The 21,802-nt window shown below is 41.7% G+C and overlaps 1 protein-coding gene across 11 annotated transcripts in view; it reads right to left on the bottom strand.

Annotated features, from left to right (window-relative positions):
* FAM13A (family with sequence similarity 13 member A) overlaps positions 1 to 21,802 on the bottom strand; it is a 366,689-nt gene that overhangs the window by 9,122 nt on the left and 335,765 nt on the right. For 8 of the 11 annotated variants that reach the window (XM_053217137.1, XM_053217132.1, XM_053217133.1 and 5 more), the window contains 5 exons: positions 21,269 to 21,364; positions 18,756 to 18,839; positions 13,255 to 13,451; positions 12,585 to 12,686; positions 5,486 to 10,116 (listed from right to left, as the gene is read on the bottom strand). In XM_053217137.1, the coding sequence (XP_053073112.1) occupies positions 9,990 to 10,116; positions 12,585 to 12,686; positions 13,255 to 13,451; positions 18,756 to 18,839; positions 21,269 to 21,364 (606 nt within the window). In that variant the 3' untranslated portion in view covers positions 5,486 to 9,989. Of the gene's footprint in view, positions 1 to 5,485; positions 10,117 to 12,584; positions 12,687 to 13,254; positions 13,452 to 18,755; positions 18,840 to 21,268; positions 21,365 to 21,802 lie in introns of those variants that run through there. The other 3 variants (XM_053217135.1, XM_053217136.1, XM_053217134.1) reach the window with 3 other exon arrangements.

The raw sequence follows: 21,802 nt of genomic DNA, 5'->3' as shown, positions 1-21,802 counted from the left end.
TAATCTAAAAGGCCAAACTCATAGAAACAGAGAGTAGAATGGTGGTTACCATGGACTGTGGGGGAGGAAATGGGAAGATGTTGGTCAAAGGGTACAAACTTCCAGTTACAAGATGAATAGATTCTGGGGATCAAATGAACAGCATGGTAATTTTAGTTAATAATACTGTATACCGAAAAGTTGCTGAGAGAGTAGATCTTAAATGTTCAAACTATGCAAAAGAAGTAATTATGTAACATGATGGAGTCATTAGTTAATGCTTTGGTGGTATTTTACAATATATATCAAATCAACATGTTGTATATCCAAACTTGTAAAGTGTTATATGTTCAATCATATCTCAATAAAACTGAATACAAGTAAATAAAATATAATAGTCAAATCATAATTAACCAGATGATAGAAATAAAGGTGGAATGAAGAGAGGGCATACAACAGAATACCAAAAGAGATTTGAGGTGAAACTCAATGAACAGAATATCTTATGTTAGGGTCAAGCATAGGAGAAAAAGTAATTTTATCATTTCTTCTTAAAAAGAAATGTTAAGTGTTGCCTGTCTCCAGTTTTGTTTGCCTCCTAAAAATGGAACCAAGCAGATTTTAAACCAGTTGTTAAGTCTCTAAAATATCGAAGAACATGATGGCCACGTTGCCTTTGATAACCTTAGCTTTGTTAGTACGTAAGGTTGCTTGGGTTAGGAATCTTCTGGTTTGTGACTGACCATTTTTAAGAGATTCCTTTGTGGAGCATTGCTAGGAGCCATTGTGGGCTCTGCCTACAGCCGTATCTTGGGGATCAGGATCTCAAAGAGTAGAGGAGCAGCTTGTGGTAAGGCAGAAGAGGAAGAGAATACGTTCTGTGTTTTAGAAAAGGTGAAAATAAATTCTCTTGTGCATCTCAAGGGAGTTTTCCAGTTGGAAGTGACATAGAAGCTACCACCATGCCTTTCAAACCCTTTTGGTGAAGAAGGATTAGTTAACTTCATAGAGCAGAGCCCTGTGGAGAGTGTGGAAAATGTTGGTCTCTATGACTTTCTGCTTTGGGGTGCTAACCCAGACTGGCTCAAATGCAGGTAGGGCGGCTTGGGTTCAGGCTTCTGGAAACCAGGACATGCAACAGAACAGGTGCTGGCAGAGGTGTCTACCCAGTTGTGGGCAGACTCTTTGGATCTGTAGTAATAACAGCCCTTCCCACTGATTAGCTAATCCAAGCTTGGGTGCTTTGTGTCCTTCCAAAAGTAATGGATTATGTGCTCCTGAGTTATGTGTAGCATGGAGAAAATTAGTTCAGATGTGAGCTCTTTTTCCCCCTTTCTTCCAAGAGTGACTGGATGCTTGGCAGGGTGCATAATCACATGGTCTTCAGATCTTTTAAAAGCGGATTTTCCTGGGCCTAATCCCAGGGGAGTTGGATACACTCTCTGGTAATTACTGATTCAGCTCCCATTGGTGTTGACCTGAGAAATTTAAATAAGAATTCACACACACACACACACACACACACACACACACACACACACACACACACCCTCAGGTGAAGGCAAACCTTAAACTAGATTAGTCTTCCATGGTTACCTTTTCTTTAGGATTAGGAGAGAAGGAAGCCCAAGAGCAGATTTGGAAATAACCCCATTCCCCATGGTATCATAAGAGGCTAGAGCTATTGAAGGTGAAGGTGAAAAGGAAGTGCCAGCTAGGTACTGGCTCATGGTCCCAGCAGGACCAGCCTGTCGCTTCCAAAGGCTTCTTGTTAAAAATGGGTTTCCTGGTCCTTCATGCCTGGGCATTCTCAGGAGCTCACATGTTTGTGTAGCAGGCTCAAGGACTCTCAAGTTCACATCACTGGCAGACTGTTTGGAGTTTCTACGTTTCTGAGGTAACGTGGGGCAGGGCTTTATTCAATGAGACACTAAAATCATTTGTACCCAAAGCCTGTTATGCTACTGAGCAGTGGCACCTTCAGTTTGTTCCTCTGGGGCTGGTGAGGGAGTGGGGGGACCCTGGGTTTGGTAACATTTACTACACTGGTTAAGAGCGTGCCACAATCCGGGATGCCTGGGTGGCTCAGTAGGTTGAGCTTCTGACTCTTGATTTTGGCTTAGGTCATGATCTCACAGTTTCTGAGATCAAGCCCCACATCGGGCTCTGTGCTGACAACACAGAGCCTGCTTAGGATTCTCTTTCTCTCTCCCTGCCCCTCCCCCACTCTCTCTCGCAAATTTTTAAAAAATAGCATGCCACAATCCAAGCAGCTCTCCTCCCTGGGGTATGCTTCGGTTTTAGTTGTTTAAAAATACACCCTGAGACAGAAATTTCAGGACACTAAGTGACCTAGAATCAGTTCAAAGTTTATTCTGTTCCTTCACAGAGCTCAGGCATTCCCACATTGGTCTCAACTGCCGTCTCACACAGTAAATTCCTTTTATGTGTGTGAGCGGGATTGGACCTCCCAACGTGTTTTGGGGAGCAGAATCAGAGGAGTTTGCCCTGCTCTGTGAGGGAAGGAGTTTAACAAGCATAGATCTTTCTGAGAAAGCCACACAGAGGTTTTGATGCAATTTTCTTGAAAATATCAAGTCACAGTTTTATTTTCCTCAAGAGAATGGGTCAGTGTTCCCCTAAAATCTTGCTTACCCTGTTAGCATGAATTTGTATCTTTATTTTTTAATTAAAAAAAATTTTTTTAACCTTTATTTTTGAGAGAGAGAGAGAGAGAGAGCGAGCCAGTGGAGGAGGAACAGAGAGAGGGAGAGACACAGAATCCAAAGCAGGCTCCAGGCTCTGAACCATCAGCACAGAGCCCAACACAGGGCTTGAACTCACAGACTGCGAGATCATGACCTGAGCCGAACTTGGACACTCAAGCGACTGAGCCACCCAGGTGCCCCATGAATTTGTGTTTAAAGTGCTGGAGGTACATTCTGTTTATGACTTACTACAAACAAGGAATCAGAAGGTGAGGAGAGTGATGTGTGGGAAATACAAATCATACAAATCTCAACATCTTGTTGGAATTCAGCAAAGAAAGAATCTTTGTCTCAATGCTGATAATAATAACCCACCACCATTTTTTAGTGAAGATTTATTGTTGTGCTTACTTTATGTTCATCCACGTTAAATTCCCATAATGACCCCATTAACTACTATGGTTTTTCCCATTTTTCAGATAAAAACACAGAGACATGGAGAGTGGGCAATGTACCCAGATCGTAAAGCTAGGCTGTCAGTGTGCAGACTGGGCCTTAAGCATCAAGCAGTCTTTGGTCTCTGCTCGTCTTGTCACTTGTGCTGGTCTCTGTTAACTTTAGGTTGTTGGAGCTGCTCATTTCCACAAGTGCCCAGGATGCAGTCCACACCCTCTACTTACAGTGGGATCTCTGGACCAGCAGCATGGCAGCATCTGGAAGCCTGCTGGAAATGCAGGATGTCAGTGCACCTTCCTTCCCCGCCCGGGGGCTACTGTACCACAAGACCCCTAGAAACTCACATGCACGTTCAAGTTTGAGAGGCACTGCTCTCTGCTGCCAGAGAGCAGTAAGTATATCCTTCACACTTTCTCTCCCTTCCCTCCCCTCTACTGAATCTTGTCTAGTAATTTTAATTTCTTTAAAAGTAACAATGACAGAAAAATCACAATGTCTCAAAATATCTTACCGAGAGTACTCAAAGCTACCCCACAGAAGCATGACAAGGATTTCGGAGCATCTTTGAATTGCTTTTGAGAAATTAAAGAAAAATTCCAGCATCACTCTAAGGTGATGGGTTTCAGAATTCACAATCACCTATGCTTTATACATACACGGGCACAAGGGAGACATGGAGGTCCAAGGGGTCTGAGAGACTCCATCCTTTCTTGTGTTTTGCACTGGGCCACAGTTCCTGAGCAGATGTTGCACAACACGGAGCCACCCTGTGGTAGAAGCCTTGTTGACGGAGGGGACAAGTGAGAACCAAGCTGTCAACAACCCCAGTTCCTGCCAAACCTCATTTGTCTGCCTGCCAGCCAGGATTCTGAACATACATTTGGGAATTTTGCCTTTTGCCTTTTACTGAATGTGAAGTTCTCCTGTGTGTGTATGTGTTGCCTCGATAAGCTGACCCAGTTTAGGGATAACTAGAATATGTTTTGGTTTACAAGATTCAGAATCTATTTCTAGAAGAGGTAAGTACTCTAGAACCGAAAGGGACCGCCTCTCCCCACCGTGTGTAGGTCCCCCTTCTGAAATTACCATTCAGGTGGTACCAACATTGCAAACTTACAGGGCAGGACACATCTGCTCTGGGGATGGGAGGGGGAGGGCTTCCAAGCACCACCTCGCTCTGCCAGCCAGCTGCAGAGCTTGATGTACTTGAGGCCAGCATCGCATCCTGGTCCCTCACAGGGGCAATGCGAAAATATGATTTAAGAAAATGGAGGCATCACGAAATGCTGCGTGCCAGTTCCTTCTAGATGTTGTTACTTTGGACCCAGCGTTTCAAAAGTTAAATTACTCAGGGTAAGCCGCAGTTTTGGCAGAATGGCATTAAATCGCACCATCTTTAGAGGTTCTGTGTCTTTCTTGGTCAGAAGACATATCTGTTGGAATCCTGGGCAGTACTCAAAGCCTTTTTTTTTTTTTCTTTAAATTTCAGGCTATACATAGATGTGTGTGTGATACACACACACACACACACACACACACATATATATATATATTCAATATTTATTTTTGACGGAGTGTGAGTGGGGGAGGGGCAGAAAGAGGGAGACAAGGAATCTGAAGCAGGCTCCAGGCTCTGAGCTGTCAAGCACAGAGCCCAACGCAGGGCTTGAACCCACGAACTGTGAGATCGTGACCTGAGCTGAAGTCAGACGCTTAACTGACTGAGCCACCCAGGCGCCCCAGGCTTTATATTTTTAATGTTCACTTTTGGCATGTAGAGCCCATGTAACACGTGTGGTTTAAAGAATACCCGCATGCCTAACCATCACAGGGGTGTGTCTTTAGCTGTGCCCCCCAACTCTGGAGGCTGTTCAAGGTGCTCGTGAGGCAGTGCCTGGCTTGTGGCAGCTGATGCACGGGGCAAGATGCTCACTTCAAACTGAAATGCACCTTTTCCTCCAAGTCACAGTATTCGGCTGGCCTTATTAGCGTCAGAATAATAAGTAGCTAATGAATTTACTATAATGGCCTCATTGACTTTGCAAAGATACTTAATTAAACACGTTTTTTTTTAGTTTAATGCCTTTACTTCTGCCCCTTCAGGCCCTTCCATGAATAGAGCACAGAGCAAAAGCCCATTTTTTTACCTAGAACCATGGGCATGCCTAATTTGTAATGAGTTTGCTTCACCTTCCAGTGACCTCCCTGGAAACAGAATAACAAAAGCTTAATCCTCATGAAGCTTCTGGGGAGTTCAGGGAACAGCAGTGATTCCTTACCTTAAGGTCAGACCACACAGGCAGCTGTCATACACTCCTGATTTTGTCAAAAATCTCAGAACATTCACAGTTAAAAATATTTTATTTAAGTTTACACAAAATACAGTCATGTACAAAAATGTACATAACGTTTTTCATTCAGTTTACATTTTAAAAAAGGACAACTGTAATTTCAAATACTTTCTGCTTATATGTCGTGTAAACATTGTTCTGGGCCCATATTAGTAACTAAAATTGCATCTACTCTTGGAGATTTGCATGACCGTATGTATAGGTGCTTTCAGACTGAGAAAGAGATCTGCCAAACCCATTTCTCAAGACGCGAGCATGACCACAACAGGCTGGGTTCCAGGCAAAATGAGAGTCTCTAGAGACATAACTGCAGCTTCCCAGCCACATGAACTTGTAGGTGTACAGATTTCATTTTACAAACATTTTTGTGTACATCGGTAATTGACCCCAGCCTATGTACATCTATTATGAAGGATCGTGGTAGAAGAAGGCAGGCACCCACAGGGGCACACTCTGGATTCTGCAAATTGGCCAGTGCCCCAGTGCAGTGCCCGACATATAGATCATTCTTGTTTGGAGCGTGCCAGGTTGGCCACCATGCAAGGTGTGAGTGTGCACAATTTGAATGAACACTCGAAAATATGTTTAGCTAGTCTTACATCAAAATGTACTCTTGAGTACATTTTGAGGGTCAAGTGGAGAAAACATAAAAGAAGGGAATAATAGAAAACAAAGCACACTGAGTTCTGCCACACACAATGTGCTTCAGAAGAAACACTGCTTCACATTTGAGTACAGTTTTGTCTCCCCCTGTTGACGTAACCAAGTGGATACTGAAAAGAACATCAAGGAGATGTTGATCATGAGGCAGAAACCACCTCTCTCCACCTAGGGGTGGGGAAAAAAAATCCAGGAAGCAGTGTGTCAGGAAGATTCTTCTTGAAATCAAAACAGAATTTAGACTACAACCAACTTTTCATAAAGCAGTTAATAGTTTATGGTACTCAAATACAAATATACCATCAAAAGTAGTAAGGTGTTACTGTTAAGAAAAGCGGTATCTTCATTATCAGATTAAGAATCTCTTAAAAAGTTCATCAACCAACTGAAATTTGATTTACCTTGTAAATCTGATCATTTCTGGATACTGGGCCCAATTCTGTCTGCTGGGAACTAAGAAGTTCCAGAAAGAACCAACCTAATTGGCACCACGACTGCCCCTTGTATAAACCTAAATATTCGGCTTATTAGGAATTCTAAGCTCAACCACATTAACAAATGCTCAGCCCCCAGGGGCTCCAAGACTGCTGGCCTCAGGACATCTCAGTGCAACATTTATGCTTCAAGCACAGCCCTGCAGCATTTGTCCAGAAATGCTACACCTGGAAGCAGGCACGCCCTGCAAGAGCCTCTTCAGCCACCACGCAAGAATTGTATCAGAATGAGACAATGCAAAAATGACACCAATGTCACAAACAGAGATGTGGCTGAGTCCTGCCTAGGCAATAAATAATAACCTTTAGATTTCAAACTGTCAACGAAAGGGAAGAAATCTAATTTTTAGCTCTCAATGCGTTCTTATAGCTAGCAATTCAAAAAAATTAGTTCCCCAGCTTGAAATTTGGTTTGGTCTTCGATGGAAATTTCTCCTGAATCGGGAGATCACTGAGATTGTGTGAGCTTTCTTCTACCAGTTTAAGACAAACATGCTGTCTGAAAAACTCAGCAGGCCCTGATCCTAAACCCTGCACAAACATGTCTGCAAAGTGAGATTTGAACTAAATGATGCAGAGATGAAATGCAGTCATGATACCGTACTGAATATAAACATCTATTTCAATGTTTACTCCAGACTGAACACGATAAGAAGCAAATGCGTGTGTGAAAATTACAAGCCTCTGCTATTTCTCATTCTTACAATCATACCATCAAGTTTATTCACGCTTTACCTTTACTTATCATTGCTATTAAATAACCCTTGACATTTGTTTTGTTGGCATGTGCTAATAAACACACACACATTCCCAAGAGAGCACAGGAAAAAACCCCAGTCCAGAGTATTCTGTGTGAAGCCAATTAAGACACTGCCTCTAGGGCCATGAGACCCTGGGCTGCAGAAATGGTTGCTGTGGAAACAAATTTGCCTCAGCCTTTCTGGCAGAGCCAAAACCCACTGCCAGGTCTTCAAATAGGGTCTTGTGTAAACAGGGCTTTTCCGCCTTTAATGTGGGCGCCATTCTAGGAAGTATACAGATGAGAAATTACAAAGGAAAACACAACATTCCATGCACAATTTATTTGACTGTAACTTGGTGTTTTCTTTTATTCATCATACAAATTTGAATGGGAAGTCCTGGATAAGTCTTTTACTTAATTTACCTTTGGCAGAAACAACAGATTTCAAACATTTAGTAGCTTCTCATTTATATAGCATTTTTCTTTTAAAATTCTGTGTGTAGCATATTAGTATTTTCAAAACAATACTCTTCAACAGATGTGCTTTAAAGGTTAACTGGTAATGATTTGATTTATATTATAGCTTATTTAAGAGAATAATTACTTAAAAAGGACACACTAGACATGTATTTCCTTAAAAAATACGATTTTTGGTCATGTGAATGATTCATGTTCAGATTTCAAAAATAGAAAACATCCTAAAGTGCTTAATTTTATTTATAATATAACTCCTTGAAATTATAGTGATCTGTAATGTAAACAGTAGAGCAAAGAATACCAAACTATATATTCATGTACATTTAAATTTGTAGGAATATGTACCGTCTTTAAATGTGTGGATTAAAACAGGACACTTCCAAACACAGCTCATGCTTCTCTATATGATTATTGTTAAGAGCAAACTTAAAGGTATTCTTTTTCCCCACTCCCGACTTAAAACGATTTTCAACTGACACCTTCTACCTCACCTCAGCAATGGAAAACACTGCTATAAATCCAATCTGACCAGTTTCTCAAGAGCCCATTTCGAAACTGACAACCGGTCTGTGTAGAGTTTAGCGTTCTCTTTATTTTCTTCTTATTATCAAACAAAACAAAATGGTACCCTTTAAGAAAGCAACTCTCAAAACAGAGGAGGGCAGCCTTGCTCTCCTGTTCATCCTGCGACTTGATCTTTAAAAGGCAGAGCCTGCTGAAGTGCCTTCTCTTGGCAACCAGTGGCTGGTGTGCAGACACTTGACCTCAACCTCACAAAGCACAAAGGTGGGCCTCGGACGGACAGGCAGAAACAGAATTCACTTTCCTCAGTGCAGATGCAGAAGGTTAAAAAGGAACAACAAATCACAAGGTGACATCAGCACAGCGAGAGATGAATGGTTTGGTGCTTTAAATTCCCTGGTCTTCCCCAAATGTCTAATATAGACAGCTTTGTGACACAGTCTTTGAAAAAAATTATAATCATAAGTGACCACACACCCTTATTTTCCTCTTTATACGTACATGATCTTGAAAATAGTGTGATTTAGATTCTGCCTTCGGCTGAGTTCTGAGGGCTACATTTACCCCTCAGGGGATTTTAGTGCAGGTTTACTTAAAAAAAAAAAAATTAAACTCTGGTAAGTACTCAGAAGGTTTAGAACACAGGCTCGCTCTTTCTCTCTCTCATGATCCTCAACACTTAAGCTAAGAAGTAAGCAAGATCTTTTATGTTTGGTAAGAGTCAAATGAAACCAAGCCCCAAACAGGATGTCATAGCATGCTGGCCTTGCTCAGTGTTTGGTGTTAAAATCTGAGACTGATAAGTGCAATCCATGTTCAGGAAAGAATTTTCCAGGCTCTTCACCCTGTTGCCTGAATTAAAAATCAACATTAATATAGCCACATTCCCTCCATCCTCTGCAGATGATCCAGTCCTAGTCAGGAAACAAAATGCTTCGCCAGCTGAGGGAGTCTTGAAGAAACACACCATCAAATTGATGACTGCACTGCCATTTTGGGTAGGTACGGCTTCCGTCTTCCTGAGAACAGAAAGGGACACGATCCACACGGGTGGGGAAAGGCGCAGCTCTGTGTGGAAAGGTCACGAGAATGGCCAAGGCAGCAAACAGGGCTCCAGCACGTGTTCCCACTTTCCTGGGAAAGAGAACATGGACCTGCACAGCGAGTTCATTCTCTAGAGGGAAGTCCTGAGCTTGTTTTCATCACAGTTAGACAGAGAATGGTCTCCTGTTTCTCAATTATCCAGGGAAAAATAGGGTATATTCTCTGTAGATGAGCGTGTCTCAACGTAGTGATTCAGCACGGCCAATGTTAGCAAACCTTCCCCTGCAGTATCCACGTGCACCCGTGGGATCTTGACTGTTCCTTGCAAAAGTCTTAAGTCGGAGCAAGTTACCCTCTCCCGTGCAGACAGCTTCTAAGACAGGCGATGGAAGCTGGAGCTGATCCCAAAGGCCCGGAGGCAGTAGGGCTGTGTGCTCTGAGGTCCAGCTCCCACACTGCCTTCCGGGTTTTGCAGAGATGCTATTTACCAGGGGAGGGGGGTAGCAAGTCCAGCCTGCACCTTCAGCCCCCTTAGTGCCGGCTGGGGCTGTGCCCCTTACATGGACTTGGAATCAGTGTCTCTCTTGCTGATGAGCACCTCCAAGAGCCTTAATTTTGCCTTTATGTGCTTATATTCATTGTATTCTTCAGCCATAGGAGTGCGGTCTTCCTTCTGGACACTTCTAACGGAAACAAAAGGAAAGGGGGCTGAGGATCGTTTAGATGATATTGCTTATCAGGTGAATTATCATCATGTAGAAACTCTGCAGTTATCAACCTGTAGAATCGGTGTTCCCAAGTGTCACTTGGAATCAAGACTGATGCTGGGCTTAGACAATCAGCGAAAGACAGCTTCCCCCAGAAGGCACCGTGCAACTGAGTTTTTGTAGTTAATCTGGCATCTTGCAGAATGATATGAAGGACTAAAAACCGAGAAATGTTTTCTCTCTGATGTTGGTGTATGAATTTGCATTAAGAGTCTCTGTAGACTGAAATCCTTTATTTATACTTAAATGTCTTTTCACTTTTATAGATTTCATCTAACGAACTATTAAGTTTCTAATTACCAACTGGGATACCCATAATTTACAGGTTTAAAAACACAGAGTTAATATCCTGATTACAAAATTAGTCTTGGAATTCAGCAATTGGATCACATAATACTAATAAAGCTTTATAGTTTACTAGGAATCCTATATGCATACCTTTTATATGTGCAAGTACTAACTGAGAGCTTATTGTAGGCCAGGAACTGTGCTAAGTACCCTGTGTCCATGATCTAATATAACCCTCACCAGAGCTTGATGAAATAGTGCTGCCGTCTACATTCTCAACCACTGAGCAATACAGCCCAGCTGCTTCTAATTTCACTTTGAAATGCACATGTCAAACATTCAAATACCAGGCTTCCTTTTCTTCTTAAAGAGAAAAACAGGGACGCCTGGGTGGCTCAGTCGGTTGAGCGACTGATTCTTGGTTTCGGCTCAGGTCATGATCTCAAGGTTTGTGAGTTTGAGCACCACATAAGGCTCTGTGCGGATCCTGCTTAGGATTCTCTTTTTCCCTCTCTCTCTGCTCTCCGCCCCCCTCTTGCACTGTCTCAAAAAAAAAAATAAATAAAAAAAGAGAAAAATATAAGAAAGTAGATAGCATGGGGCTTATATAATTTTGCTCAATGAACTGAAAGTTCATTGATTCATGCCCTGCCATGTTCAAGAAAAGGGCTCTAGATGGCTTCTCAGCAGAAGGCAATGAAAGGAATAGCCATCTAAGAGTTGACTTCGCCCTGCTCTTTGAGGGGCTTCACTGTCCTCAGATATGAAATAATGGGACCAGATTTAATGATATCTGAAGTCAGAGTTTTAAACGTGTATGATAATGCACCTGGCTGGCTCAGTTGGAAGAGCATGGGGGTCTCAGTCTCAGGGTCATGAGTTTGAGCCCAACACTGGGTGTAGAAATTACATACATACATACATACATACATAAAAACTTGTATGATTATTATAAATTCCCATTAACTATACTTGCTTAAAACCTGTGAAGTTTACATAATTTTATATAGCTCCTCAACAGGATATCTGCATAAAGTGACTATAATTACATGGAAAAAAAGATAAACAGACAAACCAAAAATATGTTCAGAAAGAAGAATGGAAAAAACATTAATTCTGGTTTATCATCAGTTATTATTTTGCATATTATTTCTTTTGTCTGCTTGTCTATGTTTTCTAAATATCATACAATGCATGGAGAAAGAAAAACAAGTATTTATGTATAAAAATTCATAGATCCAAATCAGGGACGCTAAAAATACAAAATTTATATGATAAACTGAAATGACCTGGAATACATTTTAAATGCCAAAGTTGATGTTTACAGTGCTTTTATTTCCAAACACTTTTGAGAAGGATGAAAGGGGACCTTTTAAAGGGAAACTATATTTATATTGCTTAAATAATTTGGATTAAAATAAAATCATTTTAAAATGTTAAAACTGAACTTCCATGTAAGAGAGGCAAATAAATCCATTCCCTGTCCTTCCCGGTCTCAGGCTGTGACCTGAGTAAGAGCTGTCTGTGGTCACTAGCAAACAGGGGATGCTATTCCTTAGCATAATGCTCTACAAGGCTGATTATAACATGTCTTGAAACTCACCAGAGAAAGGCATACTGTCAGTCTCATGGACTTACAGCTTCTTGTCTATTTTTCATTCAAACCTGACAACAATCACCTTTGCTTTTAAAATAAGCCTAAAAACATCAAGGTTTAGAATTGCCCTTTCCTTATTTCTCCTTCTAGTTTATGAAGACAAAACCAAACCCAAACCAAAAACCAGTGCTGTCAACTGGAAACTTAGCTTCAAGCTGCTCTTTTTAGAGTAGAATTTGATGTGACAGGTTTTATAGATGTTAGCTGAATTTACATCAGTCTTGGATACTATTCAAGGAGCATTTCTTGCTGAAGGATCATACAGACCTCACCATCTCACCGTAAACTGCCAGGGGCCCTGGGCGCAAACCAAGGGACTAGGTTACAGAGAGGAGGCAGAGGGCTTCCCACCTTTGGAGCACTGCATAAATCTGACAGGAGCAAAAGAGGGGTGTGTGTGTGGAGGGGGAGAAGAGAGGGGAAAGGAAGCATGCACTACCTTCCATTTTGTCTGAAAAAATTGTCTTCAAAATCACGAAGTTTCTTTCGAATCCTTTTCTTTTGTTCTCTCATTTCCTGAAGATGTTCTAAGAGTTCCGGTCTGAGAGAGACAGAAAAATTTCAAGAAAATTGGGTTAAATTGGAATTGTTATAGATATAATGAATGTGCAATTTGACAGGGGTTGTGGAGAAGTGGGGGGAAGCATGGAAATGCAAAATCTGTTAAGGGAGCTGAGGGTCAGCAGAAATGGCGGTTTCCTATCCCCTGAACCAGATAGAGCTCCCCGGACTCCCGCAAAGCTCCCGCTACTTATGAAGTCTTATCACTTTATCACTTTTGTTTTGTCAATGCCCATGGCACTTTATCACATTTTGTTTTGAAAGAAAGATCTGTGCTTGGTACATGTTAAATGATGAGTTGAAAAACACAGAACCACAGAGTGCCATTCTAGAGCCCCGATTGTTGAAGTAAGATCTTGCATGCTGCCTCAAATAACATGCAATGGAGAATAATACAAATGCTGAGCTGGAAGTAAAAGAAAAAAACTCACCATTCTATTTACACAGATGTACCCCAGGACAACTTATTTAAATACAAAGGCTAAAATATTTAAAAACGGTATTCTCATCAACACATTTCAACACCACCATCAAAATGACATACATACATTGAAGCAGCATGGAGGTTTGAAAGCCCGGTGTCTTGGCTGCATTTTGATGGTATTTTATCATCCATTGGGGAAATAAACCCATCAGCATCATCTTCAAATTGGTCCAGGAAGCAACGTGCACTGAAATCGGTTTTCAGAGTGACTGTGAAGTCCGGCTTTGTGTTGCTGTCATCTTCTGAGCCCTCATCTTCTTCCTGGAGATGTAAAACAACCCCAATAAAAATCTGGTTACTTTTCCTGGCACTCTTTCATTGTAAGTATCATGTAACGACCATTTAATTATCCAGACAGCATATAGTTTCTTCTGTATCTACATTTAGCAACACATATGCACATTATCAACATATATAACTGAGCATCTATATGAACACAATAAATAACACAAACACTAAACACAGCCACTCAGTAGGGGGAAAAACTATAAAACTATAAAAACTAGTGTACGGCACAATTAACATTTGTCAAGACTGAGGATATGAAGGAACCACCATTGTAATTTATACTGCAAATCAACTGCAGTTAAAAAAAATCTAAAAATCCCCAGCTCTGTGATAACACATAACAAAATCCACCACCAGCAGTCAGTGCATTAAGGATTCCTTTAGTTGTGGACCTCAGAAAATGTGTTTTTTATTAAGCTATGAACATCTTGAGAAATTAAACAATACAGCCTTTCTGTTTAAGAGTTGAGATTAAAACATATTTTGTGGTTGCTTGATGCACACAATTTTAAGAAAGTTTTGAAAAGATCAAACCATTTATGTTCTCATCATTGGGGTCATAAACTCAAGTAATTTTTTCAAGGAGCTTCCAAGGGACGCGGCTGTATTTTGTAGCATCCAAGATTCTCAGAAAAGCATGATATTCTCTGTCTGTCTTGGCAATGCAATTAGAAAAACAATGAAGTCAAATCACAGCTTCTTAGTGCCAATTTAAAGCTATGTAAATCTAAGGATGAAATGATATCAGTCTAAGTGAAAGATTTTAAAAGAAGTAATTTACTGCCAAAATGTACAGTCAGACCAGAAGAGGATATCCTAAGATCTGAAAAATTTAAGAAGTGGTTAAGAGCACAGATACGTGAACAACAGCAAGCACAACATCGGTGGTTCGAGTTGAACCAGGTGACTTCAGTGTAATCCAGAAAATTAATCGCAGGAGGTGGGGGTAGTTACATTGGTGGTCAAAGTATGCAAACTGCCAGGGGTGGATTTCCTTACCATAAAGTTTGGTATGTTTCTAATACTGCCTCTGAGGAGAAATAATGTGAATAAACAAATAAACAGGAAACACAAAAACAAAAAAGGACTATTGCACAACTATGATGAAAGTACTGCTCTGAAGGCACGAAGATAAAACTGGTCAAAACTAGGTAGCTCTCTCAGATTCCCTTCTGCTGTGACATCAAATCTTCAATCTCTTTGCTTAGAAGTAAACGCCTCATTATTAATTTTTAAAAATTGAAATTATTAAAGAAGATTTTAAATTTATAGTGTCAAAGTGACTTTAAAACTAATAATTTTAAATTTTCTCTTTTTTTTGTGAAAGGAAGTTAACAATTCCCACCTATGCAGTTTTTAGAATTAATGGAGATAACGTATGGACCTCGCAAGCTACATGGGGCACAGAGGCAGTGCAGATCAACCTCCTGCCCCCATCCCCTGCTCTCCTGGATGAGGAAGGACCAGGTGGAACTACTGGACAGAAAACTCCACTGAGGCGAGGATTTGGGCCTGTCTGTTCACTGCTGTTCCTAGAGCCTAGCCAATGCCTGCATATCATAGGTGCTTAATTAATGTCTGTCAAACAGTCTAGTAATTCAGTTTTAAAAGAAAAATACAAATTACTGGAGGAGAGTATAGCCTTGTAGCTCAAGGAAGGTAAGGAATAAAAGTCAGGTGTTTTGGCCTAATCAATTACATCCCAAGGCCCTAAGAGAACTTAAAAAGGTGAGAACGTGTCTTGCACACGGTGGGAACTCAAAGCATTTAAAGAGGAAGCTGAATAGATCTATTCTCAGTAAAGCTGTGAAAATCATAGGGGAAAAAAAAAAAAGAAATGATAAACCTACATCTTCAAATTGTAAGACCATAGGGTCCTTGTGCACATTGGGTAGATTCTAGAAGTTATCAATACTAGATAACATCTGAACGACTGAAAAAGAATCCATGATCAACAGTGACCCCTTTAGGAAAACCATTTTTCCTTTATTGACAGGACTGGCATAATATTTGGATTTCAATAATTAATGAGGTGAGCTGATCTACGAAAGGAGAGCTGATTGTGAAAATTGATGCAGGGTGATGATGCAGGGTGGCATGAATCTGGAGGGAAGTCTATAATAGGTCCTTTGCCGGACCCAGCCTTACTCAGTATTTATCAATCACTTGGATAAAGACGCAAAAGGCATATTCACAGAATGCACAGAGAATACAAAGTAGGGAGGGATATCTGATATGTTGGAATAAAATGTCTAGATTTAATCAGTTTCACAAGCCTGGTATATAGAAGTGTGATAAGTAACTAATTGAAAAAATTCAAGGTGGTACAATTTAGGTTAGAAAATAAAAGATGGACACGTAAATGACAAGCAATCCAAGGAAAAGCAAGCTGGGGACTGCATAAATCAGCAGTGAGATAGGGCCGTAGGCAGTGGTTCTCAACTGGGGGTCATTTTGACCCTAGTGGACCTTTGGCAAGGTCTGGAGACATTTTGGGAAGGGGGTGGAAGTAGTGCACGACTGGCATCTGGTGGATGGAGGCCAGCCCTCAACGACAACAAGTTATCTGGCCCCAAAAGTCTGCAGTGTGGAAGCTGAATGCACGTGCCCCAGAAAGAGTACAGCGAATTCACAATACATTGACGGTCATGTAGGCATAGAGTTGTAGGACGAACGGCCCTGGCCGTCCAGATAAAGATCAGGATCAGTCCTTGCTCCACTGTCTTGCTGGCTAAATCATATCTAAAATAATGTTCAGTTCTGGGTATCAGTGAGTCCGAGGGCTCTAGGTAAACTGGTATGTGTGTATACAGCAGAACCGGTGGGTGGCTGGGAGGTGACCCATATCACATGAGGAACAAGAAGAAGAACTTGGAGAAAAAACTTCCACAGGCTGTGGGTGAGAGCAGACAGGGGAGGTGACAGTAAAGACATGAAGGGCTCTCAAGGAAGAAGCAGTTATGCTCATTCCATATTGTTCCAGAAGGCAACACTAAGCCTATTAAGTAGAAAGTCATACATTAATAATAACTAAGAACATTATAATTTTAAGTCATTTTTATAGTTATCAAAGTTATTATATTCTGAAATTTCACATTATATAATTATTATTTTTTAGTATTTCAATAATAATTATAGAACTAACACTATAAAATCACTTTTTAGCTAATATTGGAGCTTAGCCCATGGAATGAGTGACCTTACTTCTCCATTGTTGTAAACTTTTCAAGATTCAGGATGGAATCACTTCTTAGAGATAGTGTCTCTATTCTGTCAGATAAATTTTAAATGAAATTCTTATGTTGGGAAGGAGAACTGACTAGACTATCTCTAGGATTTTTGGGCTAGAAGATGTTGGGCTCCAGAACTTGAGCTGGCTCTTTGTCATACACAGCTGGTTTCCTACCATTTAAAACCAGGGGTGGTTTTTAAGGAAACCACGTCGATACAATCTTCTGATCTGCACCCATCTCAAATTCTAAATTATATCAGAATTGTCAAGAATTAGTACAATCCAAACACATGCTAAGAATTTGGGCCAGTTGGAACAAAATGAACTGAAAGACAACAGTATTTACAAAAGCAATGTAAGAATTGCAAAATTATCTGAAATTCTGACCACCACATGGGCCAGGAGAAGAGCCATGGCCAAATTATACTTGTGAAAAAGATAAACTAAGCCAAACAAGAAGATTTAGGAGACCATCATCATTGATATATCTTCCATTCATTTAGTGAGGCAATTATTAACTGTCATATTTTGGATGTATTAAAGAACACATTTTTATCTAGTAACAGTTCTGTGGTGTGCTTCTAAGAGAATTTCTAATTTTCATACACACAACTGCCCAAATTTCTTCAGTGATGGTGATTTCATTCTTGTGTGAAATTACCAGACAAAATTTGTCTTCTTTCATCAACATCAAATCTTATTGTAAGAAAACAGCTCCAATTTTTAAAATATAATATAGCATATTTGCCTAAATTTTATATTTAGAGCATTTTCATAAAACAAGGTCTATTTAAAATAATATGAATAGTGAGCACAATCATTGCCTAATACCTTCAAATTAGGTCCATGAAATATTTAATTAAGGCCCCCAAGAAGTAAGAAAAGGAATAGAATAAATAAGAGAGAAGATGGTGTAACTTCTGGTACCTTCCTTCCATCATAATGATGAGGACATGGTAAGACAATGGAGCAGTTCTCAACTGGTGTCCCTCATGGGAACGAGGCCCTCATATTCTGTAATAACCTTTCTTGACTACAGTAAATAAATGACCACCTCAGGCCTGCAACTTTCACAGAAATATGACAAGTGAAACTCCTGAAACTCACTTCTGCTTTGGGTTTGACATTCCTTTCCAACTTAAACAATTGCTAAAATACAATCACTGATTTAAAAAAACAAAAACAAAAACAAAAACAAAACTGAATCTGACTTTTCATCTCTAGAGCCCTGTAGAAGGCAGTTCAGTTCCAGTTATCTGGAAACAAAACCAGGAAAGAGGCTGATCCTGGTCCAGGCCAGTTGGGTCCCTACAGAGATGTACAGACCCGCGAGCACAGAGTGTACTCCCTCTCCAGCAAAAGTGGCCGCTGAAGACAAGGATTACTTGCATAAACTCCATAATTACTATGGGGGCAGAAAACAGAGCATACACTCCAGTGACTGCTGGCAATCGTACTATATTCCCAGATCAAGAGCAGATTATACAATCAGCCCCGAGGACTAAATGTGTTTGGGGAAAGTAAAAAAGAAGGAAGAGTGGGTGAAAGTGTGCCAGCAAGCTGTCAAAGACAAGGAAGATATCGGTCTACAAAACGATAGATTTTGTTGCATGCTATATGTATTGCCCCAGTTGATTTTGGGTTTTCTAGTAACTCAGTAAATAAGATTTCTGTGGAAGTTACCCAATGAGTTAATTAAAAAGGATGCTGGAATACAGAAAATCCATTCCAAAGAGAGGAAAAACAAAACTAAAAAATATTGTGAACCCGCCCCCCCCCAAATCCCCGAAAAGCAAAATAAAAACAAAACAAACAACAAATAAGACACCAAAACAAGCAGGGGAATGAGATGCAATAAAGGAAATCAGCTCGACCACAGTATCAGTAAGAGATCACAGGTGGTTCCGGGCACTACTGATTTTGAGGGCACACTACAGGAAGCCACCACCGAGGGCCCAAGCATGACCTCACTGCGTCCACAAGAGGAAGGGAGGCCAGGAAAGCGATGCAGATTCAGCACGAGGTGAGCAGCGGGAGGTCCTCACCTTTATCTCCTTGAAGAAGGAAGCAGTTTCGCCCTCAATAATTGGCTGCAGCAAAGGGCTTCTCCGCTTGCTGGAGGGGGATCCCTGCGACAGGCAGTGACAGTTGGTTACACTGTGAACTCCTCTCCCTTTCCCGCCAGGCCTCTGCTTCCTCTGAATCACTAGGGTTTATTACTGCCTTCGAATTATATACTCTAAACCCTCCCCGCCAAAAATTCCCAGGAAAACCAGAAATAACCAAAGTTCTTGTCCAAGTTGGTGCTCCGCTCCAGAGCCCACAACCCAAACCAAGGAGGCCACGTTAGAGCAAGAATAGCATGTGAGTATGTGAACTGAACGCAGAACAAACCTGAGGAGGAATGTGTGCTCCTCACTCTCTCTGCTGCCTGATCGCAATAGGTACAGGAACCCTAGAACTGTTACAAGCTTCAAGTAGAACAACATAGGCCCCTCAGGTGATTCAAAGGTTGTGTGACTTCCCTGTTGTACACTCACCTTATTTAGGGACACTTACTTAGGGGCACTAAGGGCTCCTAACTGGAGAATGAAAGAACTCCTTAGACTTAATCCTTTCACTGGTTAGTTTACTAATTTATTCCACAAAAAATTCCTAGAAAAGTAGCTTTCTTCTTTTTTTTTTTAATTTTTTTTTTCAACGTTTATTTATTTTTGGGACAGAGAGAGACAGAGCATGAACGGGGGAGGGGCAGAGAGAGAGGGAGACACAGAATCGGAAACAGGCTCCAGGCTCCAAGCCATCAGCCCAGAGCCTGACGCGGGGCTCGAACTCACGGACTGCGAGATCGTGACCTGGCTGAAGTCGGACGCTCAACCGACTGCGCCACCCAGGCGCCCCGAAAAGTAGCTTTCTTCTAATGTACGTGCCTAAAGTCTCTGGAACCTCATTCCTATGAACAAGTACACTGTCAGAAGAAATACAAAGATCATAGCTCAGGCTTAGAAATAAACAAGGAGGGTGGGGCGCCTGGGTGGCTGAGTCAGTAGGGGCTGCCTGGGCAGCTCAGTTGGTTAAGCGTCTGACTTCGGCTCAGGTCATGATCTTGAGGTTCACGAGTTCAAGCCGCATGTCAGGTTCTGTGCTGACAGCTCAGAGCCTGGAGCCTCCTTCAGGCTGCTTCAGATTCTGTGTCGCCTCTGTCTCTGCCCCTTCTCCACTCATGGGTTCTCTCTCAAAAATAATGAACATTAAAAAAATTTTTTTAAAAGAAATAAACAGGGAAGGTGCCTGGCTCAGTCGGCAGAGTGTGCGGCTCTTGACCTCAGGGTTGTGAGTCTGAGTTCTATGTTGGGTTCAGAGATTACTTAAAAATAAAATATTGAAAAAAAAAGAAAGAAAAAAGCAAGGAGATTTACTTTTGTAAAAAAATTATTTGAGAGAGAGAGGGGCTGCATGAATGGGGGAGAGGGGGAGGGGGGAGGGAGAGAGGGAGAGAGAGAGGGAGGGAGGGAGGGAGGGAGGGAGGGAGACAGAGAGAGAGAGAGAGAGAGAGAGAGAGAGAGAGAATCCCAAGCAGGCTTCATACTCAGGGTGGAGTCCAATGCGGGGCTCAATCCCACAAGTCCGGGATCATGACCCGAGATGGAATCAAGAATGAGATGCTGAACAGACTGAGCCACCCAGGCGCCCCTAAACAAAGAGGTTTAAAGCAGGAATGGAAGAGAGGCAGCTAATGTAAGCATGCATTTTAATAACAACATAAAAGCAAGGCCATGTCTGCTGATTGAAATGTTTGAAAGCCATCAGGGGAAGCCCCTAATATTCCTGGAGAGGAGTGCACTGGGACAGAGGCAAGTGATTCCCCAAGAGAAGGACAGGGCATTAACGCTCACGCATAAGCTGGGTGGAAAAGCCAAGACTGGAATATGGGAGGAGGGCTAGCTGGCCAGCGCCTGACAGGCCTTTCCAGAGCTGACAGCAAGTTTCCCGTCCCTTCTTTGGCCAAAAGCCGTTATGCATAAGTCAGAGGATGGTGGTCTCCTTCCCTTTTCTTCTACCTCACGCTTGTCTGCAGCCTCCAAAAAAAGGAGGCTCTCTTGAGTTCCTTAGAAGATTTCTCCCTGGATAGGATTCCCAAGGGGGCTATCCCTCGCTTGGAGGGAGAGAGATGATTATTAACAGTGGGCCCTTGGGACAGAGAGGTCTGTGGATTGGAGAGGCCTAGAGAAACCACAGGCCTGTCCTGCTGGCACTCTGTCTCTGAGGAAAGGGGTAGGCGGTCCACCCAGCATGAGTCAGATCGATGTATACGTCAAAGCATGCCGCCCAAAAGAAAACAAAACTCTATCAGCTTCACATTTGGTCATTTTTGGCAAATGTAGCCTCAGTAGTCTCTGATAAATCCTTCACTCCTCAAGCTTATGAACCATAAATATTAATGACAGGTTTTAACTATGAAAGACTACTCTTTAATGAGAAGGCAGGTTAGGGCTCTCTTAATATAGCCAGGGCCCATTCCAGCAGGCAATCAACCACAGAAAGGCGCCGTACTCACAATGATGGGTATGGTGTTGGCTCTGGACAGGATCTGTTTGACCAGCCGGTATCTGTCATACAGCGGCTTCATGACCTGACGTTCGTTCTTGGTTACCTGAAAGCAAGAGCGACGCAGCTGAGAAGCCTGCCTCTGGTGGTCAGGCTGTCAGCAGCTCAAGCTCAGGGCCTGGGGGAAATACAGATGATTCAACTCCGCTCTCGCCATTCTTGCAAAATGTACTTAAACTGATAATATTTTTCAGCCAGTGAATGTTTAAAATATCGACTTTAGTTGCAGACCTTTGGAAATCAGCAGCACTGCTTTTCCTCAATCAAAGCTATGACCAGAATTCCCAGGTGATTCAGGTTCAGGGAAGAAGAAAGCATGTATTTCTATAATACTTACGGTGCGGCTCTGTAATCCATTTTTTTTTTTTTTTACATGTTTCTCTCCCCATGAAGTTGTTTTTAAGGACAAGGTTCTGGCGAACAGTAGGTATTCAAGGAATATCTGCTGCAAGACTGCATGGACTGACTCCTCCCCATAGCCCTA

This window comes from Acinonyx jubatus, chromosome B1, assembly GCF_027475565.1.
Source record: "Acinonyx jubatus isolate Ajub_Pintada_27869175 chromosome B1, VMU_Ajub_asm_v1.0, whole genome shotgun sequence".
In the NCBI taxonomy this organism is placed as follows: domain Eukaryota; kingdom Metazoa; phylum Chordata; class Mammalia; order Carnivora; family Felidae; genus Acinonyx; species Acinonyx jubatus.
This window is presented reverse-complemented; position numbering and strand designations above follow the sequence as displayed.